The 26,918-nt window shown below is 41.2% G+C and overlaps 1 protein-coding gene across 1 annotated transcript in view; it reads right to left on the reverse strand.

Annotated features, from left to right (window-relative positions):
• Positions 1 to 26,918, reverse strand: part of dcc (DCC netrin 1 receptor) — a gene marked incomplete at its 5' end in the record, with an annotated part of 933,706 nt that overhangs the window by 499,939 nt on the left and 406,849 nt on the right. The window contains 2 exons of the mRNA XM_041183487.1: positions 3,867 to 3,987; positions 15,196 to 15,350. Of these exons, the coding sequence (XP_041039421.1) occupies positions 3,867 to 3,987; positions 15,196 to 15,350 (276 nt within the window). The remainder of the gene's footprint in view (positions 1 to 3,866; positions 3,988 to 15,195; positions 15,351 to 26,918) is intronic.

The raw sequence follows: 26,918 nt of genomic DNA on the forward strand, positions 1-26,918 counted from the left end.
CTTTACTGCAGAGGGCTGTAGAAGCTGGGTCATTAAGTATATTCAAGGCTGAGATAGACAGATCTTTAATCAGTAAGGGAATCAAGGGTTATGGGGACAAGGCAGGAAAGCGGAGTTGAGGATTATCAGATCAAACATGATCTCACAGAATGGCAGAGCAGACTCTATTGACCGAATGGCCTACCTCTGCTCCTACGTCTTATGGTCTTATATGGAACTACATGTTGCTCTCAAGATTCAAAAACACAGGTGGTTTATCATTGGGAAATGAAAGAACAATCTGACAGAGACTTTTTCTCCACCTCTATTGATTTCTATCTGTCTTCTTCAGTTCTGAAGTTGAGAAAATCAATTGGAGGGTCAAAGCCCAAAGTGCAGACCAAACGAGTAGGAGAGAAGTCAAAGTAAATCAATAGCTAGTGATCGACGAGTACAGTTTGGGAGTTAGTGTTCCAATGCAGTGCTTCAAAGGAATGGGAAGGGATATTGGCAATTTAGATGGTGAGGTCAATTCATAACATGCACAATGTTCCAGCCATTATTTAATAACACCAAGCTTAAGTTATAAAGTCATTCTAGTGATTCTAGTCAGAAGGGAAGACTGAGAGACTTAAGAATAGTCTGGAATGGAGAGAGTTAGAATAGATGACAGTGAATTTTCAACAGAGCGAGAGTGGCAGGAGGAAGACTGTTGTAGCTACCATATTCAAAATATAAATAGGACAAGCGGGGAACATTTAGGAGCGTGTTGGCCACAGTAACAGTATTAAAATTGGGTGAGACGAGGAAACTTGTGACAATGAGACAGAGATTAGAGTAAGATTCTTATAAGATGGAATCTGTTTCTTGTATCCTGCCCAGAAATCTGTCAGACAAGTGTCCTGTGCCCTTCGCATACATTTTGGCTTAGTTTCAGGGGTGTCCAAAGGTAGTCTTCAAGTTAGATAGATAATGACCACAAAACAGCAGGCTGGATGAAAGGTCTTGCTTCAGTGGCTCCTTTTCCTAAGGAAGTACACCATTCACTTGTGAATCCCAGGGCAGACAGATTTTAAATCTGTCCATCCGTGAGTGGGTAATTTGTTGCAGGAAGCTGCACAGCCAGCTGCTCTTGGCAACCCTTGAAAATTTCTGAAGTAACAATCGGGACTGGATCTTTCCCAGATATCATGTTGTTTTACAAGGTACAGAATCCTACTTTGTTTGACAAACAAATAAAACATCAGTCTTTAGGTTCTGTATTTATTGAGACACAGACCGTCACCATAGTTACAAGAACGCATAGATCCAAAAATCTCAGTGCTGAAAGCTCTTCACTGTTGGTAGAAGTTCAGCAATTTCAGTGACTTTCTGCAAAGTATTTGCAGGGAGCAAAGGTCAGCAGCTCTTTGAACAAATAATATCACAGGATGAAACATTTTAAAAGACAAGTTCTGAGCTTCAGTTGTAAGGGAAAAACAGAAAGAAGGCCTTGCATTTATATAGTGTTTATCACAACTACAGGATGTCTCAAAGTGCTTTACAGCCAATGAAGTGCTTTTGAAGTGTAGTCATTGTTGAAAAGGAGGAAACACAGCAGCCAATATGTGCAGAGCAAACTCTCACAGACAGCAATGTGATAATGACCAAATAAGCTGTTTTTGTGATCTTGATTGAGGAATAAATGTTGGCCAGGACGCCAGGGATCAGTCCACTGCTTTTCTTCTAAATAGTTAGCGTGGGCTCCTTTACATCCATCTGAACAGGCAGATGGGGTCTCGGTTTAATATCTCATCTGAAAAAAGGCATCTTTGATAGCGCAGCAGTCCCTCAGTAATGGAATGGATTATTAGCATTGAGTTTTGTGCCCAGGCTGTGGATCCTGGTGTCATCAGATGACCAGCACATTATAAGCATTAGTATAGTTCAGTAATAGCACTCTTGGTTCCAAACTAATTATGTGATCAAATTGCATTGTAGGGATTTTTTTTAATGTACTGAAATTGCAGAGCTAAAGGAGTGCTGCATTGTTGGAAGCACCTTCTTTTGGGTGAAATATTGAACTAAGGCTTCATTGAAACATATAAAAAAGAATCTTGTAGCACTTTTTTAAAGAACAGGAAGGTTCCCCGGTGTTCTGGTCAAGATTTATCCATCAAACAACTTTACCAAACAGACTAAGTTACTGTTTAAAAAAAAGTTATTGAATGTAGGCATTACTGGCATTTATTGGCCATCTTCATTGCCTTGAAAAGATTGTGGTGGGCCTTGTTCTTGAACTGCAAGCAGTTTGATACTATCCAGCTCTACCTGTCCCACCCACCCACCCCCTTAAACCAGCTTATATTTCACCTCTTTTCTATTTTTCCTTAGCTCTGGTGAAGAGTCATTCAGACTCAAAACGTTAACCATATTCCTCTCCGCAAATGCTGTCAGACCTGCTGAGTTTTTCCAGGTACTTTTGTTTTTTGTAGCAGTTTGATACAACTGAGTGGCTTGTCAGACCTCTTCAGAGGAAAGTTAGAAAGCAAACACATTGGTGTGGAATTGAGGTCACATATAGACTGTTGCATTCTTTTTATCTACAGTGTAAACATACCAGTAACGCACAAGGATTAGTGAAATAATAATGTGGGTTCTTTATTTGAAATAGGACAATATACAGATGATATTCACTGAGAGACTGTGAGGCACATGTCTGACCTCAATCACTGCTGCTTGATAACTAGACTGCCCGTAAGTCACGGGACAAATAAATAATTTCCTGTAAAGGTGGTAATGATTGACAGTAGTTTAAGATACCCACCCTTAAAGGCAAATGCACATCATATCACAACATGTTTCAAAATAATTCATTAGCTGCATATCAGGACATGGAATTTTTAAAAATTCATTCATGGGATGTGGGCATCACTATTACCCATCCCTAATTGCCCTTGTTAATAGTCAACCACATTGCTGTGGATCTGGAGTCACATGTAGGCCAGACCAGGTAAGGATGGCAAATTTCCTTCCCTAAAGGACACTAGTGAACCAGATGGGTTTTTACAACAATGGACAATGGATTCCTGGTCATCATTAGACTTTTAATTCTAGATTTTTATTGGCTCCAAGTTCCACCATCTGCTGTGGTGGGATTCGAACTCCAGTCCCCAGAGCATTACCCTTGGTTTCTGGAATTTTAGTCTAGCGACAATACCACTGCATCATCATCTCCCTACATATAAATATAAATGCAATATAAATATAAGTTCCTTCTTTTAACTGTCCATTAGACTACTGCCTGCCCCAAATCTTATTCACTACAAGGACATTGGAAATTCCTGACACCAACATCCTGTTTGAACCTAAGCCCTCTTTTCCAATGAAAATCTGAGACCCTCAATCCACAACGCAACCAAACTGCACAGGATTCTGTAAACGTACGGATCATGTTGTGTAAAGTACCACGACTATGCTGAATTCAATTAATAAAAATATTAAAATACAAAGCACTTCCCTAAATCAGCTACTTCTAAAAAATAAGTTATGTAATATTGAAGGAATGTGTTATGTTATTGGTAAAGTGTTAGAAACTATATTGTTATGTATTATGTATACTTAAGTATCCAGGATGCCACATCACTCATTACTGCGCTACAGTCACTGCACTGAGCAGAAAGGTATCAGTCTAAGCATATGGTATGATCTGAGAAATACATTTGAAGAAAGCTCCAGCATTTGAGTCTCAAAGTGTGATCATTTTGAACTTCTGGGAACCACAAAATATAACAAAATGTAACAGCAGTATCTGTCCTTTCTTTCCAAATATTACTTTGTTATTAAAAAGGGAAAGTGGAAATAAGAATGAAAATTGCAGGCAGGTGTCAATGATTATGTCGTCTTACCTGGTTCAGGAATGATTAACTGTCCAGTGGTCTGAACATTCCCAGCATCGTTCTCTGCCACACATTGGTAAAACCCCTCATCAGACTTCACCAGGCCCAAAATCCGTAGGTTGCTGCCACTCTACAATACAAAGCAAATGGATATAATGTGAAATCATTTAACAGTAACAGCAAAATCTTTGCACTGTAGAACCAAAACTAAAGGTAGATTCAGTTTGTGTTTTACTGAAGAGTCAATATTTATTTAAATAGATCACAGAAAGGTAGATCAATGGATAATAAAACTGTGGAGATATAGGTAAATGGACACATGGGGATAGATGCTGATATGCACTATGTCTATTTTTGAGCTAAACAAAAACAAACCATGTCAGTTTAGTAATGAGATGGCCCAATCTATGTAGGTGATGAGCCTACTCCTAAATTCATACAGGGCCCAATATTTAAGGCCCCTTAAGTATGTTAATTAGGGCCTAACATTTGCTGGTGGACCCCAATGTAAAATATGTTGATGGGCAGGCAAGGCCTTCAATTAAAAAAAAATCTTTGGAGCTAGGATTGGCAGAAATGCTCCCCTCCGATTCTATAATGGTAAGGATTCATCCCCCCTCCCCCACCGTCCCTCCTCGCTGCCGACTCAAGCCCTCCCTCTTGGAACTTACCTGAGATCCACAGCTAGTGAGGCAAGCAGCTCGGAAATAATATTTCTCATGCAGCGAGTTGCCTTTGAAGGAATGATGGCAATCAGCAGCCCATCCCAAAACATAGCTGAGGCCCAAGGATCAATTCCAGGCAATCCTTGGGCCTCATGGTTTGGGAAGAGGGCTCAGACAAATGTCTATCCCATAGATTGTAAAATGCTTAAAGGTATGGATAAACCTAACTGATAGACTCATACCAAAGATAAATATAAATAGATAATGAGAGATCAGGCAGTTTTGAAAGCCAATAGGAATTTTAGCCTAATAGAAGAACTTGAAGGCAGTCAGGCTGGAGCATCACATCTAAACCTAATCCTGATAGGACTTTTTGTTTGATAATTTGGCATCCTCCTTCACTCGGAACAAAGGGCATTTTTCAACCTTGAAAAGTGTTATGAAGTGCATGTTGTTCCTGTCTTTATCTTAAAGAGTGGCTCAAACGGAGACAGGGTGGTAGAGATGTGGAAGGATTAAGGGAAGAAATTTAAGATTGAGGCACCTGGTGGCTGAAGGCACATTCATCAATGGTGGGGTTAAGGGAGTGGCGGGAATACACAAAAGGCAAGAACTGGAGAAACGAGCCAGTTGTAGGGATGGGAGGGACCAGGAGGAGTGAGGCTATATAGGAATTTAAACATAGCTTGTGGGTTTAAAATTTGAAGTGTTCAAGCAGTGGATGCCTTCTAGTATCTCAATCAAGAGCCCATTTATAATTCATGTATTCAGAAAGTGTGAGTGCAGACTATTTGACATGCAAAGTATCATAGCCATCCTAATCTTACCTGCAAACACCATTTTTCAGTATGACTCAATGGATAAAGATTAAGAGTTGGAACTCTGGCTGGCATTTGTCTTCTCAGCCCATGAACTCTGAGATCAATTTTAGTGCACAAGCTGATTTTGGCTCAATCACCAGTGACTGGAGATCAAACTTGGGACTATCTGCTCTGCATGATTTCATACCCCAACTGCCCAACTGAACCATCAGGACAGTTAATTGTTATATCTGAAAGGCCATAATATCTGCCCCTTCCTCTTGCTGTGTTCACATTAGTTCTGTTATGTCAATAGAGTAATGTAACTGTTATCACTCTGGCCTAACAATCCCAAAGTTATGAATTTAAATCCCACCATGGAAATTTATAGAGCTGGTTGATATATTGGCTATTTCCAAAAAGCAATAATAATCTGATTGACTAATGCTATTCAGGGAAGGGAGCCCTCCTCATTCTTCTGATCTGCCAATTCCACATTACATGGTTGTCTCTTAGTGCTCTCTGAAATGCAAGAACAACTCAATTGTACAAACAATGTCCACAAGACAATGAGAGATGGACAAAGAGTGTAGCCATAGAACTGTAAAATGATTATAACACAGAAGAAGGCCATTCCGACATTGTGCCCATGCCTGGTCCTTGCATAACCACTCGATTAGTCCCACTTTCCTGCCCTTTCCCTGTAGCCCTGCAAATCTTTTCTCTTCAGATAATTAACCAATTCACTTTTGAAAGCCACAATTGAATCTACCTCCATCACGCTCTCAGAAAGTGCATTTCAGATTACAACTATTTTTATTATTCTTTCACGGGGATATGGATGTTGCTGGCTAGGCCAGCATTTATTGCCCATCCCTAATTGCCCTTGAGAAGGTGGTGGTGAGCTGCAGTCCATGTGATAACCCTCGCTGTGCAAAAAATATTTTTCCCCATGTCTAATCTGGTTTATTAGTATCACCCACTACTTGGGAATAAAATAATCTTGACTTTTGTTTACCTGTAATTTTATTGTTTTGAACCCATCAGGGCTTTGTATTCTTATTCTCTCATGGCATATGGGCATTGCTGGCAAGGCCAGCATTTGTTGCCCTTTCCTAATTGCTCTTGACAACTGAGTGATTTGCTAGGACATTTCAGAGGACAGTTAAGAGTCAACCACATTGCTGTGGATCTGGAGTCACATGTAGGCCAGACCAGGTGAGGGGAGCAGATTTCCTTCCCTAAAGGAAGGAAAGCACATAAGTGAACCAGAAGGGCTTTTACAACAATCGATTACCATTACTGAGGCTAGCTGTATTAATTAAATGAATTTAAATTCCACTAGCTATCTTGTTGGGATTTGAAGCCGTGTCCCCAGGCTATTAGATTAGGCATTAGGGCTCTAGATTACTAGTCCTGTGGCATTACCATTTCTCCATAATGGGACATAAAATATAAAATAAAAATGTTACACAGCAGAGCCTTTTTGGGAGAAATCAAGCCATCACTATCAATCCTATTTTATAGCCAATCATGAACTACCCTCATCCATTTGCTGGTACTTTTGGATTTTTTTTTGAATTAAAGAAATATGTCAATTTGATGAAGATTAATTTAAACTACATAGATGAAAATGCAAAACGAGGAATCACAGTTAAGAAAAGTGAAATAGGATGCAATCTAATGTACTTTACAGCTGAGTAAACAGTTTATCAAATGGGAATCAAACTTGGATCATGTCCAAGCTATTAACATCACTGTTGCTTTCTCCAGCTCATTGTTAAGAATGAAATTTTGGCTTCATGCCAGTGTTTCTATTGTCCCACTGTGAAATAAATCAGAGAATTGCTGAGTCCATTCTCATCTTTGTGTTTCTGCCCTGGCACTCAGGATTGTTGACTGCTATCTCTAGCTATACTTTCGTATGAAGGTCCCAGCAAGCTGCCACGTTAAAGATCAAGTGCCATAATCAGGATGTTAAAATCATCTCCCCTATTCAGCTGAAGACCGTGTCAATGGGTTATAGTTTTATAGGCTTTAGGAGCCCTCCAATACCTCATACAAATGGCCAATCTTTATGCATAAGTGTACATTCACCACATGAACCACAATGACTCAATGGAATGGTTCACCGCCAACCTCTCAAGGGTAACAAAGAATGGGCAATAAGTGCTTGCCTTGGCAGTGGTGCCCATATCCTGAGAATGAATAAACAAAAATATAGTGAATATCTGCAGAGCTATTTGCCCAAGAAATCAAGCTTGATCCTGTCCTCACTATGCTGCCAAATTTTGTGTCATCCACAAGTTTTGAAAATATGCCTTGTATATCCAAGTTGAAGTCATTAATGTATATCAAAAACAGTGGTGGTACTATACTAAACCCCAGAGAAGTTCTCTACTCTACGCATCCCTCCGATCTGAAAAACAGCTACTCTGTGAGCGGGAGGGAACTGACAAGTGGGGGAGTGGGGGGTTGGTGAGTCAGGAGAGGTGGTGGGCAGGATGGTTTTTTTTCATTCATTCACAAGATGTGAGCTTCACTGGCTAGACCAGCATTTATTGCCCATTCCTAGTTGCCCTTGAGAAGGTGATGGTGAGCTGTCTTCTTGAGCCGCTGCAGTCCATGTGGTGTGGGTACACCCACAGTGCTGTTAGGGAGGGAGTTCCAGGATTTTGATCCAGTGACAGTGAAGGAACGGCGATATATTTCCAGGTCAGGATGGTGAGTGACTTGGAGGGGTACTTCCAGGTGATGGTGTTGCCATCTATCTACTGCCTTTGTCCTTCTAGAGGGTAGTGGTCGTGGGTTTGAAAAGTGCTGTCGAAGGAGCCTTGGTGAGTTCCTGCAGTGTTTCTTGTAGATGGTACACACTGCTGCTACTGTGCGTCGGTAGTGGAGGGAGTGAACGTTTGTGAATATGGTGCAAACCAAGCGGGCTGTTTTGTCCTGGATGGTGTGGGACTACACTCATCCAGGCAAGAGGGGAGTATTCTATCACACTCCTGACTTGTGCCTTGTAAATGGTGGACAGGCTTTGGGGAGTCAGGAAGTGGGTTACTTGTCACATTATTCCTAGCCTCTGACCTGCTCTTGTAGCCACAGTATTTATATAGCTAGTCCAGTTCAGTTTCTGGTCAATGGTAACCCCCAACATATTGATAGTGGGGGATTCAGTGATGGTAATGCCATTGAACATCAAGGGGTGATGGTTAGATTCTCTCTTGTTGGAGATGGTCATTGCCTGACACTTATGTGGTGCGAATGTTACTTGCCACTTGTCAGCCCAAGCCTGGATACTGCCCAGGTCTTGCTGCATTTGGACATAGACTGCTTCGGTATCTGAGGAGTAGCAAATGGTGCTGAATATGGTGCAATCATCAGCGAACATCCCCACTTCTGACCTAATGATGGAAAGAAGGTCATTGAGGAAGCAGCTGAAGGTGGTTGGGCCTAGGACACTACCCTGAGGAACTCCTGCAGTGATGTCCTGGAGCTGAGATGACTGACCTCCAACAATCACAACCATCTTCCTTTGTGCTATGTATGACTCCAACCAGCGGAGAGTTTTCCCCCTGATTCCCATTGACTCCAGTAATGCTAGGGCTCCTTGATGCCACACTTGGTCAAATGCGGCCTTGATGTCAAGGGCAGTCACTCTCACTTCACCTCGGGAGTTCAGTTCTTTTGTCCATGTTTGAACCAAAGTTGTAACGAGGTCAGGAGCTGAATGGCCCTGGCAGAACCCAAACTGAGCGTTAGTGAGAGAGCATAGGAATAGAGGAAATAGGAGCAGGAGTAGGCCATTAAGCCCCTCGAGCCTACCCCATCATTCAACTAGATCATGGCTGATCTACAACCACAACATCATTTCCCCTTATTATCCTCATATCTCTTGATCTATTTAATACCTAGAATGCTATTGATCTCTGTCTTGAATGTACTCAATGACTGAGCCTCCACAGCCCTCTGGGGTAGAGAATTCCAAAGATTCACCACCCTCTGAGTGAAGAATTTCCTCCTCATCTTAGTCTTAAATGGTCTACCCCTTATTCTGAGACTGTGTCCCCTGGTTCTAGACACACCCACAACCAAGGGAACCATTCTTCCTGCATTTACCTTGTCAAGCCCTGTAAGAATTTTGTATGCTTCAAAGAGATTGGCTGTCATTCTTCTAAACTCTAGACAACATAGGCCCAGTCTCCTCAGTTTCTCTTTGCAGGACAATCCTTCACTGTGGCTGGGTCAAAATCCTGGAACCCTCTCCCTAACAGCACTGTGGGTGTACTTACACCACATGGACTGCAGTGGTTCAAGAAGGCAGCTCACCACCATCTTCTCAAAGGCAACTAGGGATGGGGAATAACTGCTGGCCAATCCAGCAAAGCCCACATTCCGTGAATTAATTTTAAAAAAAACCATCCCAGGAATCAGTCCGGTGAAACTTTGTTGCACTCACTCTATGGCAAGTATACTCTTCCTTATGTAAGGAGATCAAAACTGTACATAATGCTACAGGTGCAGTCTCACCAACGATCTAAACCATTGCAGCAAGTCTTTTCTACTCCTGTACTCAAAAATCCTCTTGCAATGAAGGCCAGCATACAATTTGTCTTCCTAATTGCTTGCTGTACCTGCATGTTAGTTTTCCATGGAACCATAGAACACTACAGCACAGAAAACAGGCCGTTCGGCCCTTCTAGCCTGTGCCAAAATATTATTCCACTAGTCCCATTGACCTGCACCTAGTCCATAACCCTCCAGATCTCTCCCATCCATGTATTTATCTAATTTATTCGTAAAACTTAAGAATGAGCCCGCATTTACCATGTCAGATGGTAGCTCGTTCCACACTCTCACCAGGAGTGAAGAAGTTCCCCCTAATGTTCCCCCTAAACCTTTCCCCTTTCACCCTAAAGCCAAGTCCTCTCGTGTTTATTTCTCCTAATCTAAGTGGAAAGAGCCTACTCGCATTTACTCTGTCTATACCCCTCATAATTTTCATGACTTATGAACAAGGACACCCAGTTCCCTTTGGACATCAACACTTCCCAATCTCTTCAAGTTTAAGAAATACTCTGTATTTCTGGTTTTCCTGCCAGATTGGATAACTACACATTTTTCCACATTATATTCCATTTGCCATGTTCCTGCCCAGTCATTTAGCCTATCTAAATCCCCTTCAAGCCTCCTTGCACCCTCCTCACAACATTGCCACCTATTTTCGTGTCATCAGCAAACCTGGAAATATTACATTTGACACCATGCAAATCATTGAAATTGATTGTAAATAGCTGGGGCCCAAGCACTGATCCTTGTGCTACCCCAGTAGTCACAACCGGCCAACCTGAGAATGACCCTTTTATTCTCACTCATTGTTTTCTGTCTGATAACCAATTCTCAATCCATGCCCATATAATACCCCCAATACTATGTGGTCTAATTTTTCTAACTAACCTCTTGTGTGGGACCTTATCGAGAGCCTTCTAAAAATCAAACACATCACATTTACTGGTTCTCCTCTATTATGCTAATTACATTCTCAAAAAACTCTAACAGGTTTGTCAAACATGACTTTGCTTTCAAAGATCCATGTTCACTCTGCCCAATCATGCCATTATTTTATGTGTCCAATTATCGCATGGTTTATAATAGATTCTAGCATTTTCCCTGTTGTAATATGCCTTTAAGGGATAGCAGCAGGCTATCACTCTAAGGGAAGTGTGTCATGTGATCCAGGCTCAGTTTCATTTTGGCCTGCAGAAGCACGCAGGCACACAGCTCTGACATGCTCAAGCTTTCGGCTCATGTATATATGTTCACATGTGCCTGTTCTTAATAAAGGAACCCACAACATATGTGCATAATCCCTTATAAGTGATTAGTGCCTTTACATCATTAAAACAAACACAACATTCCCTATTATCGATGTCAGGTAAGCAGGTCTGTAGTTCCTCATTTTCTCTCTGCCTCCGGCAAGCAGGTGGCTCAGCAAATCGGAAGAGTGAACAAGTCAGGAGAGGCAGCTAGTCAGGAGAGACGATGAGTGGGAAGCGCATTCGGAAGGATTGGCGAATTGGGGGAAGCGGTATGTTGGGACGGCCTGTGAGTCAGGAGGGGAGCAGCAAGTCCAGAGGCTCCTCATCTGACATCGTACTCAGCAGATTTGTGGCCTCCAGAAGTCTTCTGAGTGCCAGAAACCTGGGAAGTTCCTGCCGCTGCCTGCTGTGGATCAGACAGTGTGATGTGCTCAACAGATTGTGACCCCGAGGCTACTCTAGAACTAGGTCCCACTGAGGTGTGTGTCTCTGCGCTGGTGGAGGACACCTGCCAGGCCCGATGAGAAGGATACCTGGCATGTGTGGGCGATGAGTGGTGCCATGGATGGGGTGAGAATGTGATCCATAGGGCGGGTGAAAGTGTGGTGAGAGAGTGATGGTGATGTCCCTTGAAATGGCAGTGAGTGAGATCCCTGTAGATGTGTGTTGGATTTGTGAGTGGATGAGTTGAGAGTGATGAGAAGGGTGACTTACCCTGGCGGAACGGAGAAGATCATTCATCCTTTTTCAGCACTGGTTGGCTGTCCTCTTTTGTAGGCTTTTCACGCTGACCACTGCTGCCACTGCCTCCTATGCTGGAGTGATGACTTGCTTGCTGGTCTTCACCCAGAGCAGGGGGAGAGGATTTCATGGCCACCCTCCAATACATCCAGTAGGCACCCGAGGGAGGCATCGCTAAATGTTTGCTCCCTTTGACAACCATGTCTTACCAGCAGCTTCCATCCCTTGGAGAGTGCTCGCTCTGTGCTGGTGCACCCTTTAAATATGGCACCCAGATTACTGAAGGCCTGAGGTGACGATGGGGTGGGCAAATCAGAGGCCAGCAATCCGAGTGTTTCCCAGGAATGCATTAATAATGAGATGGAATGTGCCGGCAATGGGACAATATGGCGCGAAAACCCAGCATTGCAGTCGGCGAGTCCAACAACCTTTCTCCTGCTCGCTACCACACTAGTGTAAATCTGGGATGATTCTGCCCCAAGTTTCTGGAAGAGCTCACCTCATCAAAACGCTACAGTAGATGTGATCATCAACTGGTGAGTGAATCAGTAACTTTGACTTCAATTCAGTTTGAATGTGTTTCAGCTGGGTAAAGTGAGATCTTGTTGTTTTAAGCAGGCCTATGAAGGTTGCTTGCAGTATATTCTTTTAACAACCATGTCTAAACAAAGGCAAATGGGTGTATTATTTCTCCTGGTGGTGCACATCTGCACTTTACTTGATATTGGTGCACATAACAAAACTCATTCCACATAAGGCTAGAAACTATTCGAGGGAACATTGCTAATCACCACAACTCTGTTTTCTATCCCTTAGCAAACTTTGCATCCATGCTATTACTGCTGTTTTTATTCCATTGGCTTCAATTTTGCTAACAAGTCGTTAAATGCAGTTACTTTATTCAAAAGTCTTTTGAAAGTCCATATACACATGATCAACTACATTGCCCTCATCCACCCTCTCTATTACTTCACCAAAATAATCATATTATTATAGCCAAGTGACTGTTGTTTACAGACTATTTTCTTCTATAAGCTCCTCCATCACCAACATTAAACTGGCTGGCCTGTAATTGTCAGGTTTATTCTTCTCTTTTTTGAACAAGAATGTAAAACTTGCAAATCTCCATTCCTCATGCCCCATTCCTGTATCTAATTGGAAGAATGTGGCCAGAGCCTCCACAAGTTCTACCTTCAATTCCCTCAACAACCTAGAATGCAATTGATGAAGGCTTTTTTTATTATTCATTCATGGGATAAGGGCGCCATGGTTAGACCAACATTTATTGTCCATCCCCAATTGCCCTTGAGAAGGTGGTGGTGAGCTGCCTTCTTGAACCGCTGCAGTCCATGAGGTATAGGTACACCCACAGTGCTATTAGGAAGAGAGTTCCAGGATCTTGACCCAGCAACAGTGAAGGAATGACAACATAGTTCCAAATCTGGATAGTGTGTGACTTGGAGGTGAACTTGCAGATGGTGGTGTTCCCATGCATTTGCTGCCCTTGTCCTGGTTATAAAGATTGCAGATTTGAGAGGCTATCGATGGAGCCTTAGTGAGTTGCTGTAGTGCATCTTGTAGGTGGTACACACTGCTGCCACTGTGCATCAGTGGTGGAGCGAATGAGTGTTGAAGGTCATGGATGGGGTACCAATCAAACAGACTGATTTGTCCTGGATGGTGTCGAGCTTCTTGAGTGTTGTTGGAACTGTACTTATCCAGGCAAGTGGAGAGTATTCCATCACACTCCTGATTTGTACCTTGTAGATGGTGGACAGGTTTTGGGGAGTCAGGAAGTGAGTTACTCTCTACAGAATATCTAGACTCTGATCTGCTCTTGTAGCCACAGTATTTACATGGCTAGCATAAGGAACATATCTTTTTTTTTTCTGTTGGGCTGTTGTAAAGAACATATCTTTTTTATTTTCTGTTGGACTGTGGATTAAATTACAATGGCTGCAGGTTGAAAGAAATGTCCACTGGTATAGGATGAGATATATATATATAATGTTGCATTCCTAGAACAGAGTGTGCCATGAAAGACAGGATGGTGCCGGATAGGAGTCCTGGACCAAGGCAGCTGCCTGACAACAGCATTTTAATTGGCTCCTGACCAGGCAACCAGATTTTGTGTGACAGCAGAGCAGAATAGTTCCTGGCCTGAAAGGAACAAGACCTAAAACCTCTTTTTCCTGTGCATGGAAGATTCCAATAATTCCACAATAATAGCTAGCTGGCTTTTCCTCCTCATATCTCTATAACCTGCTCTCTCTCTCTGAAAACCCCCGTCAAGAGGGAAAGGGAAAAATCACTGTTAGAGACATTGAAAGGTGTGTGCTCAACCAGTGAACTAAATACTGAAAGTGCTGGAAGACCACCTCATGTCCTCAACAAGAACTGAAAAGAATTTGGAAGACATCGATCAAATTCAACCCGAATCCTGTGCTCTGGAATTAGTGCCATTAAACTGTTTTATCCCACCCTTAAAATACATGTTTTTGTGTGTCTTATGTGTCTTGTATGTGTGTGTATAGGGATTTAAGAAGGCCGTAGAGTTTAAGTTATACTGTTAGAAGTTAGCAGTTCATATTTCTTTCTTTTGCCACCAGTTAAAGACAATTTGCTCAATAAACAATTATTTACTTATTAAGTTTACAAACCTGGTGATAGTATTCTGCTAACCTAAATTAAACAGTTCGGTAGAATTGGGGAAATCTGGTGGTTTGATCAAACTTTTTTCACATTTGTCACGGCTCGGGGAACAGTGAGGCTTGACATTACAGTGCACTATCCCCAGTGGGTCATGACTCTAGCCCAGTCCAGTTTCTGGTCAGTCATAACACCCAGGATGTTGATATCCTCCAGGCTGGGTGACTTATCCAGTGCCAGCCTTCCTAGTAACTTCTCTTTATCTATTTTTAGCTCATCTAGTATCTCAAAAATTTCTTCGTTTACTGATCTTTGACAAGGTCTGCTTCCATGATGCAACATTGATGCAAAGTACTTATTTAGTCTCCCAGCCATGCCTTCTGCCTCCAGCAATAGATCTCCATTTTGATCCCAATTAGTCCACTGCTCCTCTGACAACCCTTTTACTGTTAAGGTGCCTGTAGAAGACCTTTGGATTCCCTTTTACTATTAGCTACAATGCTTAACACGTAACTGAGCAGTTATGTTCAGAATCAATAATCAAAGCCAACATTGTTCCAGTTAATTTAATTTGAACTAAGTCCAATGGAACAAGTCAAACTGAGGTTCATTAGTGTTGGTTTCTCCAGTGAATCAAACAATGTCACTGAATTGTACTACTTACCACAATCTGGAAGTAATCACTAGGAATGACCACTTCTCCATTCTTTATCCACTTCACAGTAGGGGCTGGCTTCCCACTGACTGCACATTCAAACTCAATGTCCATACTTTCATAAGCATAGAGGTTGGAAGGACGCTTTAGGAAGCTTGGAGGAACTGTAATAAAGAGATAGAGGGGCTGTTAATTTAAAACAGCAGCAAAAACTACTTGAATTTATACAGCATCTTCAATGTAATAAAACTTATGGTGCTTCATAAGAATCCAAACAGACAATTTGACTCCAAGGCACATAAGCAGATATTAGCTTTGCTGAAAGAGATTTTAGATTTTAGAGGATGTCTTACAGGAGGAAAGACAGTTAAGTGTTATTACAATGATATAACCCTTGGGGTCATTTATTATACAAGATACAAGACATCAGTCGCTCATAAAGGATTTGGTAAACACATTGTGGGTTCATTTATTAAGACTATGCTCATGACAACAGTTATACATAGGTATAAGGCTTGAAGACATCAGAGCTGTGTGTGCATGCTTTACTCAAAGCAAAAGTGAAACTAAGACTACATTTCATGACGTACTTCCCTTCTGCTGAAGTTATGCCGCTATCTCTTAAAGGCATATTACAATCTCCCCCTTTCCTTTTAAAGATATTCCCCTCTTCCAAAGAAATTTACAATACATGTTCATGTCTGGTTACCATTACACATGTGCATATTACTAATGAATCAATGAGTCTTTAAAGTGAAAAGGTAGCCTGCTGGTATGGCCAGATCTTGTAACCTTGTCTGGAGGTTTGTTTAATTGCTCAGTGATCTGTGGGATTGTCATTCTTGGACATTATTCCTGTTTGCATTTGAGAATTTTGTCCTAGATGCAGTACGAATGTATGGTGATTGAGAGGCTGGAATGGATCTGATTAGACCTGTTACACCTTTGTGTGTAGCTTCAGAGATTGACCTGCCTTTTGATGTCTGACTGATTCTATGGACCGTGACTAGTGTGAGTTCATGACTTGGCGGTAGATTTGCAATCGCTGGGTCTTTACTTTCCACCATGCAGGACATCTGTGACACTCAGGAGGATTGATTGTACTTGCACTCTAGGACTATGGATCCTGCACATGGAATTAATGAACCGTTGCACACTGAGATTTTCACAGCAGTAGGTTTCATCATGGTCTTTTATATCTGTGGATACAAGTTTTTAGAATTCACAGAGGTAGTATGTTGGCATTTCCCCTTGTGTCAAACTTGGCCAATAGTTACCAACTTTCTTAGGGCAGATCATTTGAATCTTGGCAAGCACTTAGACCATGTGTAATACATGTGTTCCGCTAGATTGACTGTGTGTAACATGTGTTCACCACTCTCTGTCTCATCGTGCACATCATTGTTATCTCCTGGTTTGTCAATCACCTCATGTATATGTTTCTGATGGGACGGCCAATGGTTATTCTTATTACTTGAAGGTACCCGTTATGTACGGTCTGTTTTGTTAGAGTCTACAATGTGTTTGTCATTTGTTAGCAAAGGTAATCTAGGATAGCAGTAGCACAATATTGCAGTGATAATAGTTTTAGACATGAAAAGGTATCAGGGAGAACCTGCAAAGCAAAGCCTGCTGGGATACTTGACATGTGTTAGCTTAGACAAAGGACACAGCAAAAACTAGCCCAGACTTGCCCGAAGCAGGTGTGAGCCCAGTAATTATAAATGGATATGTATCTCACTAGAATGCTAAGCAGAACGAAACAGTTAGTCTACAACACTTAGCACTCATTGTGATAGATGGTGAGAGCGATTACAGATAACGAGGTGCCAGTCACTGGAATGCTAAGATACACAGCAAAACAGGACAGATGATCTGAAACACTTTGCACCTATTGCGATAGATAGTGAGCCTATGTGACCAAAAATACATCCTCAGTCATGAAAGGAAAGGGACTAAATGTGTAAAAGACAATGTAACAACTCAGAGGGCAGAGTACTGACTTAGATTGGATTGTCTAAGACAGGCTTTCCCCGCGTCCGCTTGAATAAATGATCAAAAACCATCCCTGACTCTCCAAGGTGCTTCAATTTCACCACAGAAGTTTGGATTAGTGCACAGCTCTCTTTGGCTGTATCAGCCTTTGCTCTAATGCAATGTTGCTGCCAATGGCCCTTCCTGCACATACCTTGGAGAATTGGTGAAAAGCTTGGTATTTCCTTGGTGTATGTAGCAGGCCACACCTTCCACATGTTAGGTTTGGGTGTTCTAGTGAGTGCATCAACTAGTGAGTGCACAGCTAGCAGATCTTTCTGGAATATTTCCATGGGACTGGATGCAATCACCAACTCAAAAATTCTGTCTGCTAGCTCTGCGTTTGAAAATCACAGTATGTACCTTTTTCTCTGCGTCTGTTGCTGAAGTAGTCTATGGGTTCAATAAGCTGTTGCTGAAATTACATGAACTCTAGTTGATGAATGTGGAAGTTTAACCGGATTCTGAACTGGTCTTCCAAAGTAGTCCATATCTTTAGAGGACCCTTTACCTCCTCTTCTGTCCATCCTGATGTGTGCAACCTTCATTCCCAATTGCTAGGTGATTTTTCATGACTTGCTTGTCTGGTTCAGACACACCTGAATCAAGAAACTATAGCTCTTTATGTACACTGTTTAAACATTTTGAATTTAGATCGTAAGTCAGCAGCATCCCAATTCAAACTGGTGAATTTTGTGGATATTCTGAGAATACCTCTCTGACCTTCCTTCTTCTGTAGTACCTGGGACATGTGTCACTGTAGCCGCATTTGCCAAAGCTCTGCCCACGAAGATGATTTCTGGCAGGAATGCACCATGGAGCAATGACTTCTTTTTCTATTTAACGAATATACTGTTCAGCAACTCCTGAATCCACCCATTATAATCACAACCTTTCTGACCCGGTTTTTATGATTTTTTTTGGTTGACTCTTTATTGATCTGTCCTACACCCTGGTCACTCGCCTTTCTCAACTGAGCTAACTCGGTGCTGATCCTCTCGATGTACTGTCCCACTCATGGGCCAGAATTTTTAGCTCGGCGGATAGGCGCACGCCCGACTCAACTGAGTGTGAAATGACGCGCAATGACATCAGCCAAGCGTGGGGACGTCAACGTGCAGTTGCACAATAGTTTAGTTGACAGGCGCGCTGCCAGCTCCAGCGTGCGCCCGACAACAATTAAAAGGCCTATTAAGGCCATTAAGTTATCAACTGTCGTTTTATTACATTTTCCTGTTGTTTATTAATTTTTTCAATATCTTCTTCACCTCCATGTGGCAGCTCCATTCCTCAGGGAGATTATTCAGTGCTCTCATGCTAGGCATGCTCGCCCTCCTCCCCCTGCCGTCAGGCAGCGCTCAGTGCTGCCACCCACGTATCACGCCAAGGGCAAAATTCTACCCATGTAACTGACAGGCTGCAATCTCACCACAAGGGATCCATCTGCTTTGCTCTTTACTTGAGCGCTAGTTTGCTCTATGGCTCCAAAGACTTTCTTCACAGTCAGCACGCTGCACTTTCAACACTTTCCATAACTGCAACTTTGCTGTGGTCTGACCAACAGTTAGCAGTCTTCTCATGCCATGTAGCATGATCCAAGGCTGTTCACCATGTTGTACCTTCACTGAATCTTGCTGCCACCTGTCCTACCACCGCAGATTACCACGTCATGTTATCAGAACGATACAATCCTTGGGTTTATGTACTGCCTAAGACACAAGGCACCCAATTGCTCATAAGGGATTTGGTAAACACATTATGGCTTAATGTATGAAGACTAGAAATATGAGAACATTTGTACATAGGTATAAAGCTTGAAGACATCAGAACTATTTGTGTGTGCACTGCTTCAAGCAAAAGTGAAACTAAGACTGGGCCACATGATACATCTGAACAGATATTTTGCATCTGACTTCATCCCAGATCCCAGAAATAATTGTGAATCAGGAGGTGAAAGGGAGGGTAGAACTTAAAACAATTACAATCACCAGGGAAAGGATACTGAGAGAATATTAGAACTGAAAGCTGACAAGTACCCAGGTGTTGATGGACTTCATCTTAAAAGAAGCAGCTGCTGAAATAGTAAATGCATTGGTTTTGATTTTCCAAAATTCCCCAGATTCTGGAAAGTTCCCATCAGATCAGAAAATAGCAAATGTTACTTCTCTATTCAAGAAAGGAGGGAAATTGAAAGCAGGAAAGCATAGACCAGTTAGCTTAACATTTTGTCATAAGGAAATTGCTGGAATCTATGATGAAGGAGGTTATAGCGGGCACTATCAATCAGGCAGAGTCAACATGGCTTTGTGAAAGGGAAATCATGTTTGACTAATTTATTTGAGTTCTTGAGGAAGTAACAAGCAACATGGATAAAGGGAACATGTGAATGTGCTGTACTTAGATTCCCAGAAGGCATCTGATAAGGTGCCACTTCAAAGGTTATTACACAAAATAAGAGCTCATGATGTAGGGGGTACATATTAGCATGGATAGAGGATTGGTTAGCCAATTGGGAACAGAGTAGGCATAAAGGGTCATTTTCAGGTTGGCAAGATGTGAGTAGTGGAGTGCCACAGGGATCGGTGCTGGGGCCTCAACTATTTACAATTTATATCAAAGACTTGGATGAAGGGACTGATTGTATGGTATCTAAATTTGCTGACGACACAAAGATAGGTAGGAAAATAAGTTGTGAAGCAGACCTAAGGAGTCTCCAAAGGGACATAGGTTAAGTGAATGGGTAAAAATTTGGCAGAGAGAGTATAATGTGAGAAAGTGTGAACTCATCCACTTTGGTAGGAAGATTAGAAAAGCAGCATATTATTTAAATGGAGAGAGACTGCAGCACTCTGATGTATAGAGGGATCTGGGTGTCCTGCTGCATGAATCACAAAAAGTTAGTATGCCGGTACAGCAAGTGATTACAACAAATGAAATACTGTTGTTTATTGCAAGGGGGATGGAATATAAAAGTAGGAATGTTTTGCTACAGTTGTACAGGGCATCGGTGAGACTACATTTAGAGTACGATGTACAGCTTTGGTCTCCTTATTTAAGAAAGGATATTAGAAGCACTTCAGAGACCACTCAACTGATACCTGCGATGGGAGGGGGGCTTATCTTATGAAGAAAGGTCGGACAAGCTGGGCCTGTATCCATTGGAATTTAGAAGAATGAGAGAAGAATGATCTTTTTGAAACATATAAGATCCTGAGGAGACTTGACAGGGTGGATGCTGAAAGGATGTTCCTCTTTGTGGGAGAGACTAGAACTAGGGGACACAGATTAAAAATAAGGGGTCTCCCATTTAAGATGGAAATGGGAAGAAATTTCTTCTCTCAGAGGGTCATGAATCTTTAGAATTCTTTTCCCCAGAGAGCAGCAGAGGCAGGGTCATTGAATACTTTTAAGGCAGAGGTAGATAGATTCTTGATTGGCAAGGGAGTCAAAGGTCATTGGTAGGTGGAATGTGGAGTTGAGGCCACAATCCAATCAGCCAAGATCTTATTGAATGGCGGAGCAGGCTTGAGAGGCCAGATGGCCTACTCCTGCTCCTAATTCATAATTTTGTATGTTCATATTTCCCTTCTACTGATGTCATGCTGATATCCCTTAAAGGCAGAGCTAAGGACCTTTAAAAGACAGCAAATAAGTACAAATTACAGTGTGTTTGGTCACATAAGTGCAAAAATTGTGCCATTTTTGACCCTGCCCCAAAATTCCAGATCATACATAATATTAGCAATCTGCACTTGATGGAAAAGGCACCCGTACTTTCGAATTTTACCCATCGGACCATTCTTGCACAATGTGTGTCAGGGGTTTCTTGATCAGCATATATCAGTTTCCCTTCTCTTTACATTGGGATGCATTGGGATGCACTTGCAAAGTTTGTATAGCTAAGTTGCTTATAGACTGCCGGTACAATGGCAGAAACCCAAATGAACCCCTCCCTTTCTCCTCTATGTCCTTACAAACAAAAGAGTCAATTTTGACTTTTAGGTGACCAACCATTGGAGCGGGTAATGCAATCAGCCTTTGTTTTCTTTTAGCTGTTCTGAAAGCCATTTTAACTCCCTTGTGGATGAAAATGAACCACTTGGTGGGGAAAGACAGTAAATTACATGGATTAAGAAGCTGCAACTTTGGCTTCTGGTTTATTAAGTTAGTTGGTCTCAGCTATAGTGCTAACAAAGGCACAACAATTAGTTTCAGCATCTCTTACCTGGAGAGGAAAGAGATCCATTCGAAGATCAGCACCAGATCTGTATTTAGTTACTCCTACAGGAAATATACATTTGTGCCCAAGCCTGTAAGACTAGGATTTGACTTGTCCATGATGGAATTAAAGAAAAACAATGCTCACAAAACACATAGTGAGAAGAATGAGGTAATGGAGACCATTCACAATCATACAGCAATATCCCACAATAAGCAAACAATCCTCAAGATAGCGTGGCAGGGGTGGGGTACAGGGATCAAGGGAGGAAATCTAAATGAAAATCAGAGTTTAAATAAGTTGAGAGAATGGTGCAATATGAAAAGTCTGAAGAAATATCTGGAACAGATTTCCTTGCTCCTTCAACTCACTGAGGTAAAAACTAACCCTGACTGGCTCACAGAACATTTTTATTCACAAATTGACCTCTGAGCCTTAACTGAAGTACAATATTAATCCGTAACTTATTTCTAATTATGGTCACTGTTAGTCAGTAGGGGTCAGCTAGTTTCCTGTCATCATTACAAGTTTAGATTAGAAAAGCTGGGGTTGTTTTGCTTGGAGCAAAGGAGATTGAGGGGACATTTGATAGAGCTGTAAAGGATTAGGACAGGTTTGAATAAGGCAGACTAGGACGAGGGGACACCGATTTAAGGTTTTGGGCAAGAGAGGGAGAATGTGAAGAACTTTTTTACATAGCGTGTGGTAATGACCTGGAACTCGCTGCCCATGAGGGTGATGGAAGCAGAAACAACCAGTGATTTCAAAAGGAAATTGGATAGGCACTTGCAGGAAATAAACCTGCTGGGCTACAGGGATTGAGTGGGGGAATGTGACTGACTGGATTACTCCTCAGAGAAGCAGCCTGGAGCTGATGAGCCAAATGGCTTTGTTCTATGCTGTAAATGACTCAATGAATACAGGAACACTGAGGATAGAGATCGCAACAGGTGGAGTTCATTTCTAAATACTTATGCTCTCATTGCCATTTTACACAAGCTCTAATGCATACGTAAAAGCAGCATACATTGGAGTATAATAAACAATTCAGAGATGAACTTTGTTTGTCTGAATTTCTTATTCTCAGGTCTTTCCATTTATTTCTCCATCTCTCATTTCCCCATGGATCACCATCTTTCCTTAGTTCTTTCACATATCAGTAAAGATAGCTGGAGCAGCTTTTTCACAGTTTTCACTTCTACAAGGTAAGCATGAAGGAAATCCATGGGAACAGAGAAGACAAGATACGTTTTCACTTGACCTAGAGATAATGTTCAAAACGATTCACCAAGATGCACTTTACTTGAATCAGGATTGTCTTTGTTTAAGGATTCCAAACACTACAGATAGTAACAACTAATTGCCAAAATCTTTTCACTACAGCCCAATTAATAATGAATTCTCCAATTCAATCTAAAAAAAACCCAACTCAATACACTTTAAAAAATGACCAATGTTTTACACAAAATTGATTACAATTCTATAATGCAGCACTGTCTCTGGATAACAACTGACAGTGGATTAATGCTTAAAACGTTGAGCTATAACAAATGGATAATTGGGTAATATTTTATGCTAGGATCAAGGATTCCGTGCTGCGCTTGGACAGGTAAATGTTTATCTAGCATCGTCTATACTATTAACTAGACAGATTTATTTAAAGGAGCTACCATCTTCAAGAAAAAGTCTGTGGCAAACCATTTGTTGTCTGAGGGAATGGAAAGAAAAATGGTGTATCATGGCAAAGTTACACACTGAAGTGATTGCAACAATAGACTTTTTGGTAACTTACCTTGTACAGTGAGTGAGCAACAGAAAGGTTTGAAAAACATCTTTTAGCAATTATCTTATGTCATCACCATGGCTGATCAAGCTTGCTATCACTAACTGCAAAAGTTTCATTGTGAGTGAGGCATTCACAGAATGTATCAAGGCCATCTACAAGATTGACCTACGTGGTTTGCCTGACTTTTTTATTTGGTATTTCCTATGGCTGAGTGAATTCCATTAGGTTTACCAATGTGCTTATCTGTCTGAGGAAATGGGTCCTAGCACTCCATCCTAACCTTGCTGCTGGCAGTACTAGCTCCACGGGGTAGTCTATTGATAAATAATATAATTCAGGTGGCACTGAAAGATTTCATGCAGCCCATAAAGGTGACAATGTCATGAAACCGAGGGACAAGGACATTATAAAATTGGGCAATGTTCATTTCTAAAAAGGTGCCTAGCTAAACAAGTGCAATCATTTCTATTTTTTTTGCTCCAGGTTTCACCATAATTCAGAACAAGCAATTACTCTGTTAAAGCCCTGTTGATCCCAGTTATTAATTTTTCTCCAACTAAGAAAAATTAATGAAAATTCCGCCCACAGTAAAACAGTAAAATATATCGAGACTTTATTAGGATTATTAAAATGTGGGAGGATGAGCTAAATGGCTTCACTCATCTGTACTTACCTTTGGGGAATTACTGTGGCCAAAATAAGCACTTTGGCTTATTTCATTCTGTCATGTTACACCTGAGGTTAAAAGCCTGATTCACTTACATAAAAATAGTTCAACTTGTTTTGAATCACAAGACCCAAATACCAATGTTATATATCTGAAAGGCAAATCATTACATCATTGTATGGGGTTTATTTGCTTGTAAGATCGACAGAGACTTCATTTTAAGTTTAAGAGAAATATACTTAAATTTGCCTTGCCCAAGTCAAATTTTGAAACATACTTCTCAGCCTGTTTTGTTTAAGCTAAGTAATCTATCTGAAACCCTGAGAGATAAATTCTATGAATAGTCAGCAACAACTAATGTTGATATTCAGGCAAGCACAGGAGATGCAACACCTGTCCAAGGTGCCAAACACACCTTCCAGGTGGAGCTGCAGTTTACTAATACTTCTTTCAATTTAGCTGCTTACGATGTGCTAGGATACCAAACGCAGATTGGGTGACTGTTTTGGGGAACACCTCTGTTCTCATTTTAATTCTCCATCTTGCTCCTATTCTGACCTTTCTGTTTTTGCTGTCCTTCAGTGTTCCAATGAAGCTCAATGCAAGCTCAAGGAACAGTTCCTCATCTTTCAACTGGGCATTTACAACCTTTTTGTCTCAACATTGAGCTCAATCATTTTTGATTGTAGCCTCTGCGTCCATTTTGTTTTCTTTTTCTTTCCTTGTTTGTTTTTTTTTCTCTCTCTCTCTTGCTTTTCTCATAATTCCTTTTCTTTGATTCAGACGGCAGCTGTTCAGGATCCTGACATTCATACCTCCTCTAGACATAGCTTTCTTTCCTTGACCCATTACTAATTCCTTTGGTCTTGCACCATGAGGCTTTATGTCATTTAATCTCTCCTGCACTCTACCCTATTACCCTTTGTCCTTTTTACCACCCCTCTCCACCCCCTCCCTTTCACTTGTTGAAAATGTGTTGTATTTTTTACTTTTCCCAGTTCTGATGAAAGGTCACAGACCCGAAATGTTAACTTTATTTCTCTCTCTCCACAGGTGATGCCAGATCTCCTGAGAATTTTCAAAATTTTCTGTTTTTATTTCCGATTTCCAGCATTCACAACATTTTGCTTTTGTGTGTTGATATTAAAGACCTTCATTTAAATTGTAGTATAAGACAGATGTAGCTGTTAGTTATTTTCCATTTTCCAAAGAGGGAAAATAAAAGCTGCAATTTATGTAAATCTATAGTGTAAATCATTTGTCTCATCCAATAACTGTTTGATAAATCTGTTTATCAACTTATTGTTTAAGCCACAGTACACTGAGTTGTTTATTTTAAGCTGATGGCTCAGTGGTAGCACTCTTAGCTCTGAATCTGAATTCAAGCCCTACCCCAGAGACTTGAGTATATAATTTAGGTTGACACATCAGTGTAGTACTGAGGGAGTGCGGCACTCTTGGAGATGCTTTCTCTCAGGTGAGATGTTAAACTGAGATTCTGTCTGCCTTCTCAGGTGGATGTAAAAGAAGAGATGAGTATTGGTATAGTGGCCAATATTTATCCCTCATGAAAACAGATTATCTGACATTTATCTCATTGCTATTTGGGGAACTTGTGTATAAATTGGCTGCTCTTACAAAGTATTACATTTGCTGTAAAGTGTCCTGAAACTGCAAGTTCTTTCTTTCTTTTATCTATACTGACTTTCATAGTTAAGGAAAATCATATGAGGGTACTTGATATAACCAATAAGTCAAACTATATTGATATGGGCTTTATTATGTATGATTCCTGGACCAAGCTGAGAGGGAAGTCCTTTCTGTTCAGTCACAGCAATATCTCTCAATCCCAAACTCCAAATGTCATTCATTCTTGCATCAGTATCAATCCTTGCATTTCCCATATCAGCCAGCCTTATGGCCTATCTCCATGAGATAAAGTTTGTGGTGGGACCAAAGGCAATGCCTGGGATTTTCTGGTCCCACCAGTGATGGGAATCAGAGTGCGCAGGACCGGAAAATTTGGAGAGCAACCAAAAGTCCATTGACTTTGGTAGGACTGGAAAATCCCACCCTATGGCTTAATTCTTCCCAATAATAGGAGGAATTTCTGCACATAATACTGGATGCTGGACAATCTACATGACAAATCAGTTCAGTGGAAGGCAGAGCTGGGTTGTCTGAATATATGTGGAACCTGACCTCATCTTTTTGAATGATGTTGCAGAGGGGCAGCATATGTAGGTAAGTTATATGAAGAGGCCAGAGGCCCTTGCAGAGTGTATCTAGTAGCACATGAGGAGTTCATTTTGATATGGGGCAATAGTATAAAACATGCAATATCGGCTGGGCTGCCCATTCAATACTTTTCCACGTTTTTGTTCCAACTGAATGTAATTGAAAATCAGGAGAGGTACTGAACAAGCAGTTGAACCAATATCATAGGCTTCATATTATTCCTCAACGTCCATTGTTATTCTACTGCAAAGTTAAAGCAGTCATCAATTTGGCCTGCCTGTTAAGGCTAAAATGTTTAATTGATGTACATTTGAACAGAAATTAGAGGTTAATTGTTGATGGTGGAAATCAAGATTGCAAGGTTGCCCACATCTCCAATAACACTGCCTTCCAAGGGAAGTTTCCTGGCTACACATTGTTAATGGCAACTGAGTAGAAAATTGGGTAGATTTGTGTTGGGTGTGACTTTCAGTGTTTTTTTTTTTCTGTCTAAGCATTTTGACTGGCACAGTTATTTAGGTGCCATAACTGTAATTTTCAAAAAATGGAGAGTCATCTTTTCCTATTATTTGGAGAATGAATAAGAGGATGAAGAAGTAATCGGTGATTCAGCTCAATCTTCATTTGGCACCAGAGGTTGCTGCTGACTGCAAAATCTCCTGTAACCATGAGACAGGACCTCTGGAGAGGAGAAGAAAATTGGAGTGCAAAGTCAATAAATGAATTCATTACTGGCTCAGGATAACCAGAGACACTGATAGTAATACAGCTGTGGAAATGTCCCAGAG

Source organism: Carcharodon carcharias, chromosome 1 (genome assembly GCF_017639515.1).
Source record: "Carcharodon carcharias isolate sCarCar2 chromosome 1, sCarCar2.pri, whole genome shotgun sequence".
NCBI classification, from domain to species: Eukaryota; Metazoa; Chordata; class Chondrichthyes; order Lamniformes; family Lamnidae; genus Carcharodon; species Carcharodon carcharias.